This window comes from Larus michahellis, chromosome 4 (genome assembly GCF_964199755.1).
Source record: "Larus michahellis chromosome 4, bLarMic1.1, whole genome shotgun sequence".
Classification (NCBI taxonomy): Eukaryota; Metazoa; Chordata; class Aves; order Charadriiformes; family Laridae; genus Larus; species Larus michahellis.
In genome coordinates, this window is record NC_133899.1 from 42,958,290 (window position 1) to 42,970,362 (window position 12,073).

Genomic DNA, 12,073 nt, shown 5'->3' on the forward strand with positions numbered 1-12,073 from the left:
ACTGTTTTCCTGAATCCAGTACTCATCTCGTCTGTGCCTACATAGTAGTTGGTCTGCAAGTGATATCGTGACAGCAAAAGTTATTTGTCATGTGGAGAATTCAGTTCATTATTTATTTGTAGACCATAAGCTATTAATCTCTGTCACTTAATGGAGTTTTCCTCAGACCTTTCTGGTGTTCACATCATCATCTATAGGTGTAAATCCACTACTTACCTTATTTCTTTTAAAGCACTTTCTCAGGTTGTGTAAATATTATACAGGAAAAAGTCTCACCTCTTGCAGCTGTCTTTGAGGGTAAGCCAAGATTTGTTGTTAAGTGCATACCCATGAAAATCAGAGTGTAGAGCGTTAAGCAGGATGTAATTAGCTATGTTGCAGCTTGACCAGAAACCTTGGTGCCCAGTGGTGCTGTGGATATTTTGGGATGACCTGAATAATGTAGGCAGGTCTGTTTGAGATCTCCTGATAGTTGTCATCATGGAAAAGCTAAGAAATGCTGTTTGTTTTTTTCATAATTGGAAAACTACGTACTTTCTTCTGTACGACTGTTTTCAGTAACCTCTTACTATGCTGTGTCTCTTACAGCAGACCACCTTGGTTTGACCTCCCTCCACCGCCTTACTGTTCTGAATCTGAATCCCCTAATCAGCCAGATCTTCCTCCTTACCGATCTCGGACAGGAAGCTTGGTGAGCACAGACACCCCCATGGCAGGAAGCCCTCTGGGCACAGCCGGCAGTTGGACAAGAGATATCCATGGCAGCATGGATGGCCACAGAACTCTTCTCGAGAGGACAGCAGATCAAAGCGATTCACTGGTTAACCACATTGCTGAAAGAGAAGTGTAACTGCTCCGGTATTTGGGATGGGCAGGAAGGCATTTACTTTTTCAAGTCTGTATGGGTTAATCTGCTGTGGCTAATAGGTTTCAGGGGTACATGTGCCTGAATGATGACTTGATTTGAATCCACACTAAGTTAATATTTGAGTTTTGCATTTTGGGCTCATCAAAGACCCAGCTGTGAGAGTTACATCAGCTCTCCACAGTATTTTTATGAGCAAGTTCCAGTTCAGACTAGTAAGACAAACATCAGTGCTTTGTCAAAGAACTGATGTGATGTATTTCTTGGACTATTTACTGTATATGAATGTATATATATGCATGTATAATACATACAGATGTTGCACACAAAAACTATGCCAGAAGGACTCTTGGTTTTCAGACTGCCTACCATTCTGTCGATGCGTGAGCTGTTTCTTCTTACTGCCTGGTGCCAACTGGTGGTCACTGAAGCACATGAGAGGCAGTCTTTCTGCTTGGAGCTCTGGTGCCCAATGCTAGCCAACTGGTGGTGCTCACATTGCAGAAAATGTCCTGCTTGACCCTTTTCTTCATGGTCTGGAACATTCTAACTGTGAATGTAATTTTCAAAGTTTAAGCTTGTGAAGATGCAACAACTCTCTAACTGAGCAAATGAGGGTTTTTTTCCCAATTGCTAATATCTAGGACAAATTTGCATGGTTTTTCTCAGGAACGCCACAGGAGTTGGCTTATCTGTGAAACTTCAAGGCTGAGTACAGAGGCACTGAAGCTTCTCAACAAACCAGCGCAAGACTTCTTTTCAAGTGTGGCAAAACAACATTTGTCCATGTGTTCCTTCCTAAAAAAAAAAGAAAAAAAAAACAAAACCAAAACCCAATCAAACAACAAAACAAAAAAACCCAACCAAAACCAACCTGGTTTCAGCTAAATCTTGAACACCAAAACCAGCCAGAGGCAAACACCCATCACAGAAAGCTTTAATGTGAATGACTAGTTTGTTATATGTGTAAAATAGCTGAAAGCAAGTCATGTAGTGAAAGCTGGTGGGCTTGTCAGCCTTGTTTTACAGCATGTATACGTACATGCATGGATATACATGTTTAATGCTATGTGTATGTATGTAAGTAGTGTATTTTGCATAGGTTTAGTTCTACTGGACCAGTAGAACTCTAAAATGTCAAGGTTTCACTGATGATATGCTCTTTGCTTTTTATGGAGTTTGCCATTATTCATGTTTGTTTGGTTGAAATTCTAGCTTCTGCAGAAAAAAAGAATTATTTGTGTCTGTTTTGTCCTGACTCTTGGAATGGTCTCCTGTGAAGTGTGTTTCAGTGCACAGTGTTGAATCACCCATGTGAAAGCATCTCAGAGGTATGCAGAGTGGCAGGAGGCAAGGTTAGCTGTGAATTTAAATGCCACTGCAGTGCTCTGCTTGTGCTCAGTATACAAAAAAACAATGCAGTGTCTTCCTCTTGTCCCAAGGGAAATTGGCCTTGAAAAATTATTTATATTTGTCTGTCAGACATGTTTCCCACTCCTCCTTCCATGCAATGAACAGTGTCATTAAACAGACTTTGCTGTTTAATGGAAATGAAGGAAGATGGCTGCCCACACCTTCTGCTTTCTTTCCCCCCATCTTTCTAAGGTAACTTCTTATGTCCAAAGGTTATATGCTCGGAACCCAAGAATTTTTGAGCTTGAGTGTATGTAGGGGAGTGACTCGAGGTCTGTCTCAGTTCCCACACATACACCTGAATTTTTTTTGTAGTATTTTTTTTTCATTTCCAGCTCTGGAGTCTACTGCCATGGTATGTAAGAGGCAGGGGCCAGACGGATTTACAAGCACAGGTTATTCCAGGAATGAGACGTAAGAGTGGGGAGCGCTGGAGAATTCTAATGCTGATGGGCCTGGCTGACTTTGGAAGCAGATTAATGGCAGCCTTTCATTACAAGCTTAGGCAGCCTGTCTTGAAGTGTGTTGGTGAAGGTGATCCTAGGTCCTTGTAAAACAATGTACAGCACTGGGTCACATTTCATCCTTGCTGGGAGCTCAGGCAATCTAATTAATTATGCTGTCCTTCACAAAGCGTGACTTGGCTAATTAATGACTCCGTCTGACTTGATTGGCAGACTGTTGTCACTGTCACATAGCAGACAGTTATTCTGTGTTTTACAGGTGGGTTAAACTCAGGTACATAGCTGAGTTAACAGCAAAGGTGGGTGCAGGGATGTCTCCTCTGAGCTTTGGGCTCTGCCGTCCCTCTTGCCTTTTGTCAAGGTTCTGCTAGGCCTCTGTAAGAGAGCTACGTGGTGCTGTATCAGAATTACCCTTAACGTTTTTCTGTTGCAGTTTTTAAAACATTATATTGGTCTTTAAAACATATTATTGAAGAGTTTGCAGTAGTAGAATTAGACATCTTTTTAATTTTAAAGTTGCCTAAGATTGTATTAGTGAAGCTAAATCATCGTGTCCAGTGTAACTTAGGTCGCACATATCCCTCACGCAATGGGGACTGTATTTCAACATGTGTATTCTAAGACACCAGGGTCTGTGCAAACCAAATATCATTTGCCTGTGGCATCTGAAAAACATTGCCTTGCATTGCTAAGAAGCAGGTAAAGCGTGGACATAGCCTGCTGCTTCTGCCTTCTGTGTCAGTCACTGTCATATATGTACATATATATATATATATATATCTCTCAAGATACTCTTTCAGGTTGTATATATTCATGTAACTTTTGCATTAAGATAATCCATTTGGACTTTACAAAAAAAAAAAAAGAAAGAAAAAACATTCTAAATGGTGTGACGTTTTCCCTTCCAGCTAAGGGTGTATTTATCTTTGTATAGGAATCTTTTAGTTTTTGAGAACATGAGTTACAAAAGGATATTGTGCCTTTCTGATCGAATGTCGGTTTGTGGGGCTGTTAACTACATTTCTGGGTGTTGTTACATATCATTTTCTAGAGATCCAAAGAGAGAAACAAGTCTTGTCTTCCTATTTGTTATGGGGACCACTGAACTTTGAGGAGTACAGAAGTTCAGTATCTTGTTCCAAAAAGGCAGGCTAAAATTTTAAGGGGGGGTTTAATCTTATTCCAGTTTTCTGGTTTGTAGAACAGATTTGCTAGCTGGTTTCTTTGGAAATTGCTGTTGTATCACACAGAAATTGTTTATAACTTGTCACTTCTAGTAGTGTTAATACAGCATTATACTGCATTATTCAGTAGAATCTTTGGGAAAACATGGTAGCAACAACCATGCTGATGAAATTAAATATTTCATTGAAAATTCTGCAGCTTGTAAGGCTGAAGTTAAATGTTCTTGAAATACCACATGGTAGGATTTCTTTCCAGTAGCCAGTAAAATTGGGATTGATCATACTATTGTTTGCAATTGCTCTTAAGCTTTTAGTTTGAGGTTAGTTCTGCAGGAGCTTTCCTTCATACTTAATGTTTAAACAAATGGATGTTATTTCAAAGGCCTATTCTTACAAAAGTAGAACTGATTAAAGTTTTCTTCCAGAGCCAAATTCTGATTCCACATCTGTATGGTAGGGTGACCACTGTGAGTGGTTCTCAGCACAGGTATTAATATAATTGTTTCCAACAAAGGAATTTGAAGAAATGATTACTTGAGGGAAGTGAAGGAATGTGGATTAGCCTGTTGGAAACAAGATTTGGGTTATTTAAAAATAAACAAATAGATTTCAGGAGTTTTGAGTGTCTGTAACCTCTGCTGAAGTCGGAGTGCTCTCTATTTAAAATGAGGCCATTAGTGAATCCACTTGATAATAATCTGAAGTTCCTTTTAAGGCAAATTACAGTTTACCTCTCTGGTATTGTGGTGATGGAAAACTTAAGCAGTAATGCTTTTAAAAAAGAGCCTGTGAATAATTTTCTCAGTTCTCGTCTACAGCGACATACAGAACAACACTGACTGCACCGTGGTTTTTAAATAACTCTGCATTCATCCTTCCTCTCCTTTTAAGTCAAATCGGTTTTATTTACACCACTTCACTTTGATACAGCTAATAGGGCCCTTGTGATAGATTTAGAAGTTGAGTGGAGGAAAGAGATGACGACTCTCATTTTAATTAATGCTGCAGCTTGTTAATCTTGTGTGCTTTACTTTTTAGACATCTTAGAAAAGACAAATGGTTTTAGTAGATAAGAAAAACTATTAATGATGAAAAGGATAGAGGGACACTGATTCTGAATTTAATTTTTAATGAATATTTAAAATTGTATAAATGAAGGAAGAATTTAATGCTGTATTTTTAACATGGTGATCAGATGGCAAGTACTGTTCTTAACTGTTGCTCATTGGAAGCCACTTTGCATATAATGCCTGGAACTAAAATGGTAAGACAAGTGCTCCACTTCCCAGTTCATACTAGATCTGAAATATTTTTTATTAACACAAGGCTATATTGCACCCGTGAACTAAAATATGTGACTGCAGAAAGAATTTCAATACTGTGCTGGATTCTGCCTGAATGTATCCCAGTACAGGACTGTGGCCTTCATTTGTCCTTTTTTTTACTGATTTGAGGGGTTTTGTGAACTTGAAATGGAGATGTTACATAAGAGCTTTAAGGGGGGGCTGTATGTTGAAACCCGACCTTGTCTTAAACTTTTGTAAACTGGAAATCTTCAAAAATGTATTCTGTATTCCTGAATAAAGTTGTTGGTTTAATGCTGTTCACAAGTGAGGATGTCCCGTCTCATGAAGTCTCAGTTGTTTTAGTTCTATAGCCTCCTACATGAGGCTTCTCCCAACTTCCTTTGCATTCAATGTTAAGTTTTGTTAAATCTTTGCGGGTTTTAAACATTTTTAAAAGGAAGTGATATTGAAAACCCACATGTACACGTGTGTATAAAAATATACTGATATATATGTCTCCATATTTACACAAATGAAAATTGCTTTATTTCATAATTACTTGTTTTCATTTTGCCATTTTGTTTGTGCTATCAAAGGTGAGGTGTCTGAAGCATTTGTGTTTTCTTGTTGTCTACTTTGTAGCAAAGCTCTAGAGGCTTCGGCAGAGATTGATGCTCTGTGGTGGTTGCTGCAATCGGATTTACTAGCATTAGCTTCTGCCTCCCCCTTTCTGCTTGCCACTTTCCCACCACTTACGTTCCTAGCACAACGTCCCTGTTTATCTCCAGGTCCATGATCCATGTGCCAGACGCATGAGCCAGATTCAAGCTGAGATGCCCCGTGGAGGCTGTGTGTCTGGCCGAAGTCCCATGTCAGGGCTCTTTCCCCAGCAGGTGCCTGATGGAGGCACCACCACTATCATGTGAACCATCCAGCGCCACAAAGTCCAGACCCACTTAACATCTTGGTCATAGACACCCTTCTTGTCAAGGCACTTAATTAGAGATGGTCCTGTCACTCAAAGGACTGGTGTTAGGAAGTAACCCTTGTATTATGAAGTAATTTTCACAGACTAAGGAGAATGGGTGGAAACGTTACGTCTAAATATTGCAGTCTGTGTAAGTATATGGAGGTTGACATATTTCACTTCCATGACTCAACTCCACTTGCTACCTTCACAAAGGCATGTCAGTTTTATCATTATCCCGGTTAATTAAGTCACATACCCTCACTGAAATTCTCAGATGGTAATCTTTGTTTGAGACAGTAGCTGTGGATCCAGAATTTACACTAGCGGCACAAGGGAGGCAGAGCTGTTGAGGCTGCCACAATGGGCTCTCCGCGAGGCGGGGGAACACTGGTGTCTCAGAGCTGGCGCGTTCAGTCATGTCCCAGCAAGAGCTATACTTAAGAAATGTTGATTCAGAAGACAGCCACTTATGAAAATAAATAGCATACTCCAGCTAAGCTCGCTGATTAGTCATTTTTATTCTCTCTGCTTCCGTTTGTTTAAAGATCTTAATTTTTACACCTTAAAAATTAAATACACAGTTTATTTCAGCAGTGATTTCTGAATGCAGCATCTTTTCTTGCTGATTTGCAAGCAGTCTCCTAATCATTCAGCCTCAGTTATCTATTGGTGAGATAACTAAGCAGCTCTTCACTTTTGGGGGAGCTGTAGTCCAAAATGATGAGCTGTTATTAATTGAAGTAAAAATATCTTCACGTGGAAATTCACAGCTCTTCTTTTCAAAGCAAAGTTGAGGGTATGCATATTGCATAAAGCACTTTGGAAAAGTACTGGATCGATCTCCCTGGGGAATTAACTTTTCTGTTTATCTGCCAAACATACTGTGAATAGATAAACCGAAACGTGATTATCTGCTTCTCAAAATCCCAATGGTATTCCTTACAGCCTTACCGAGGGGATCGCAGCAGATGAAAAAGGTAGAGCAGTTTTGTGGCTGATCTGGCCCTTAGCATTTCCGTGAGAACGGGCACAAGGTGGTCCAGTAGCGCAGTTGCTTTGGTGCTGAATACCGTAGAGAAGACCCTTTTCACTGAGAACTGATTTGAGACCATTACTTCCTATATGCTTCCCAACAGCCACTATAAAGGACAGTAGTTTTTTGTTGGTTTTTGGTTTTTTTTTTGTTATTATTTTTAGCTCTCACCTAAGGTTAATTTCTACCAGTTACCCTGAGGTAAAAAACTTCATACCTCATTACTTAATACCACAGCCTGTAACTCCTTCGAATTTAAACCATGGTCATTTCTCAGCACAAAAGTACAAGAGCCTTCACCTGTGTAAGAACAATAGGAGTAATAGCTCAGGTTGACCCAAACCATCTCACTTCTAGAGGAGCACCCTGGCAGCGTCAATTTGATTGATTGAAGGAATGAATGAATGGTCTATGGCATTTATTTGGAATACCTACTATTTCCTTGACAAATGCAAGTCATGTTGCAGCACAGTGATGAAGAATTATGATGTATTCTTTGACAGAGTAGCTTTTTCTTCTCATTTGTTTGTGCCAGAGTTACCTTAGAAAATGCTCTTCGCCCAGCCCTGCATCCAAAGTAGCACTAGCTTGCAGAGGTGCGGGGTAAAGGGATGGACAGTAAGGTTGGCTGTTTGATACAGATATAATTCATTGGAGGTTTCTTAAGTGTTCCGGCTGTTTTACCTGAATAAGAACTAATAAGTGCGTTTGCAGACTAAGGAAACATGGTTTATATTTGGCTGCTCTTTTGCTATTTTCTGTTTACTCTAATACGATGCAAAGTCAAGAGCAAAAATTCTCCATGCATCTGTTGCTGTATTTATTGTTCTCCCTTGGCAGTCTGTGCAGAGCAGAGGAGTTAGCAGAACCAATGAATTATCCAAAGTGGATTTGGAGAGTGTTCTGCTTCAGAAATAATGGAGCTGGCTTAAATATCTGCATTCAAGGTGTCACGTTAGATATGCTGGTTAAGACGTGGTTTACAGAAGATAAAATCATACCTGAGCTACTAAAGAAAAAAAACCCCCACAACCCTGTGCATCTGAGAGATGCAGCAGATCTTCATTAGCAGCGCCACTCTGTAGGAGCTGGCTGCAGGTGGGGGTTAGAAATCCCTTTCCGTGAGCCTGGGTGCAGCACTCACAATTGGCAGCAATGGCTGTTACAGTTTTGGTAGCATGAGTTGGTCTGTCTGGTATCTGATACCCAAACTATGCGAAAATAATTCTACACTGATTGTCACCATCCTTCTGGAAGCTAGGTAGAAATCTCATGGCTGCTTTGTTGAAGTCATGTTTCTCAAGCAACTAACGCTCTTGTTACTCTCTCTCTTCCTTTTTATCAGTGGCAGGGGTGGGAGGAAGATTTGCACTGTTTTTTAAGTGGGGACACCTGAGACAGAGAGAGACATCAAGATGAGTTTCAGAAATAACAGAACCTGCCTCTTACAAGAACCTGCCTCTTGACCACTGGGTACTGCTGCCTTATCCATCCATTTGTCGTCTTTTGAATACATTCAATTTAACAGAAGATTTTTGCAGATATAAGAAAAAAATAAAGAAAGGGTAAGTCTGGGCCAGCAGGCAACTGTTTTAAGTTCTCTTCCTTTTTGCAAAAATTCAGGCAGTCATCAAAAAACAGAAACAAATACTTGAATTCCGTATTTTCTTCTAGCCTCTAGGTACTTGTTTGCCTTATATTTGCAGACTTATTGAAACAGTTAGTCTGTATAGCTCGTTGCATGGAGGAGGATTCTGCTCTAGTTTCCAGGCTGGGACTTAACCTAGAGTACATATTTCTGTAGGTTTCCACAGGTTAACAAATATGTGGACTGTGAATGTCTGCCAGAAGGGAGCCGGGGTGTACTGGAAGTGGCTTGCTGTAAATCATGCTGGCTTAAAGATGCAAACAGCGATTGCAGTGTGCGGCGGGTAAGGGCACAGGTTCCAACAGGAGCTGTAGGAACACTTTGCCAGATGGCTGGCACCAACATATTCTCCTTTATGCAATCGGGAAAGGAGGGTGAGAAAGTGGGAGGGAGAAATGTCATTTTGACCCTGAGCATATAGGTAGCCCAAAGTGATAGAGGGAAGTACAGAGAGAAGCGAGCGACCTGGCTGCCTTTTATGCTGGCATTTGAGAAACGAGCTCAAGATAGCGCTTTGAAGGGTGTCTTGGTAATATTATTTTAAAAAAAAAGAAAAGTCCTGTCCCCACTTTCTTTTCTTGATACTGGTATCAAGAATGAGATGACTAACGTGTGGGGGAGAGAGTGGTTTGAAATGACTTTTGGATGGCGGTTGTTTTTTTTGTTTTTTTTTTTGTTTCTTCCTTTGAAAATTTAGGTGAAGTTAATTATGGAATGGCAGCAGCCTCTGATCTGAAGCAGGCGCTTTCATCTCACCTTCTGCTTTTAAAATAGCTGTGCTCTTATCTCTGCTTTGAGGAAAAGGGTGCGGGGGGAGAGCACCCCGGTGCTCATGCAGCCTGGCAGTCGCCAGATGAATGAAATGCCTTGTGAGATCCAAGGCCATTAAAGACTGCCGGCAAAAGAATTAGTAAGACTTAAGGAGCTAATTTCCCATGGTGATGATGACCGGAGGAAGAGAAAAAAGCCACGATCTGCAAAGACAAATGAAAAACATACAAAATTAATGAGCCCAATTACTTTGATACTGTCCAAAATACGTTCTATTTAAAAGACAGTGGAAGCAGACAAGAACTTAGAGATGTGATGGGTGTTTCCCCTAATCACCACTGACAGCCTCTGTCACACAAACTCTGACATTAACCCTTCCCTTCGTTAATCACGCCTAAGTTGCAACTATTAATTGGTATTAAGAGCCTGCTACTATGGTGATAGCATTTTTTGTGTTACTCCGATAAAGGAAGCTCTGTTTCCAGCATAGGCTAGGCGCAGCATGGAGAAGCACTGACAGTGCACAGCAAGGTGGGCTGCAACCGCGTGCTTTGGGCTGTAAAGGGAAGGTGTGATACGACACCGAGACAGAGGACCGAATGCAAAATCCCCGGCCCAGGCTGGAGAGGACGAGGGAGGCAGGGAGCCGGGGAGCTAATAGCATTGCTGCCTTGTAAGCACATCGAGGCAGAAATTGCTTTCACCCTTGTTTTTTTCCTGGGGGTGTGTGTGCGCCGTGTGCGTGGTGGGATCCCAGCTAGCTTGAGAGCTGAAATCAATACTGCTGTGCCAGGGTGGGCCTCCATTAAGCCGCTGGGTAATGAGGCTTATAACCCCCGTGCAGAGGTTAATACTGCTGCACGGTGTGCTGGGTAGCACCGGTGGCTTCAGGGCTTATCCATTATTTCTCAGTGACGCAGAACTTGCCTGCGCCGGCACACCTGAGGGTTTCATGTTCTTCTGAAAAAACAGGCACTTATTTCAGTGGAAGCAGAGTCTGATCTGAGCTTCTACAATCACTTGTAGCCAGTGGTTCATCTCTTGTCCTGCTGAGCTGTGCTGAGTGGACTTTTGATGGTGGCTGTCCTGCCTCTGAAGTAAGAGAGCCTTTAAGGAATTAATCATTCCTAGGATTTTTATTTTTCAGGTCACTGAGACTAGACCCATGTGAGGGGAGACCTTGGATAGCTAGATATGCTCAAGATGAGGGCTTTGGGCTTCAGCGCTCTTCCAGTGACTGGGGATGGTAGCTGAGCCTGCACAGCAGCACCAGGAGTAGGTCTGTCGGAAAGCCCTTAACCCACGTTATGGGATTTGAGCATCTCCTTAAACGGAAGCAACACAGTTCATCTTCACCAAATAGACTGTGACAGGTCCAAAGGCAAAGCGGGAAATGAAGGCAGGGGAGGGATAAGAACATTAAACATCATCTGTAAATGAGCTTGTGCTGTACTTCAGATACTTGGAGAGTGTCTGACTTCACACGGCCAGCCAAGCAGGGGCCTGCGAAGGATCCCTGAGGCTATGGGGGGGCTTTCCCCCACCACTCTCAACTGCTAGGAAAATGCCACTGGGTCTGTCTTCCCTCATCTCTGTTCAGTCTGAGAGTTTATTAAGATGTCCTGAAGAATTTCTTGTTTTATTTGTGCCTGTGGTTAGATTTCTTCTGTTGGCTTCATGTTACGTGGCACTTTGGTGAAGGTGTGGTGCTTCTGTGCGTGCTCAGTCTGAGGACTGCCTTCTGCCCTCGCGTCCTCTTCAGCTTACACGACTTCTTTACGGTGCCCTGCTGATGGAAGGTAACTCGAGCAATTAAAGGCCATCTCTGAACTCTTCTGGGATATTTTCACAGACAGTTTTGCCCCAAACCTTTCCAGCATGGAGCAGGCCTGGCTGCACTGCTGTGGCTTGACCAACTGCTTGGATCTCCACCCGCTGTCTTTAGGTAGCCAGTGGGAAGGGGCAACTGAGCGTCCCTCTGCTGAGGGGATAGGTTGGAGAAGAGTCTCCCTAGCAGTACACCAGCAATGGCTTGGTAACACCAGGCACATCAGATGCTGGTAACCCAGCACCTGAGGCACCACTTACCCTTTCCTGATGCAGTCGTGTTTTCGGTCAGCAGCCTGTGCAGGTGGCAGTAGTAGCGTACTTCCCTGTAAGCAGGACCCTGGATTCAGGCAGGTTAGCAGTGCACTAGTTACCATGTGTTTCTGTTTTTCAAGTGTCTGTTTTTTTCCCTGTTGGAAATCATAGCTTCGGCTGTAGCCTAGTGAGTCTAGAAGTCACGATTTATTCAAGAACTTTTCAAATCCAGGATCTAAACCAATAAAACATCTGGGATGGTTGCTGCTGAGTTAATGGCCCGGTGAAGGAACAGGTCACCATGTGACCCTTCATGCTTCTAGGCTGCCTGATCTCCGTTTTCCCCCTGCAGCCAAC

General features: G+C 42.1%; 1 protein-coding gene across 4 annotated transcripts in view; it reads left to right on the forward strand.

The window, feature by feature from the left end:
* Window positions 1-2,089, forward strand: part of LDLRAD3 (low density lipoprotein receptor class A domain containing 3) — a 108,129-nt gene extending 106,040 nt beyond the window's left edge. For 2 of the 4 annotated variants that reach the window (XM_074584279.1, XM_074584280.1), the window contains exon 6: window positions 592-1,665. In XM_074584279.1, coding sequence (XP_074440380.1) covers window positions 592-850 — 259 coding nt within the window. In that variant the 3' untranslated portion in view covers window positions 851-1,665. Of the gene's footprint in view, window positions 1-588 lie in introns of all 4 variants that reach the window. The other 2 variants (XM_074584277.1, XM_074584278.1) reach the window with 2 other exon arrangements.
* The last annotated feature ends 9,984 nt before the right edge of the window (window positions 2,090-12,073 follow it).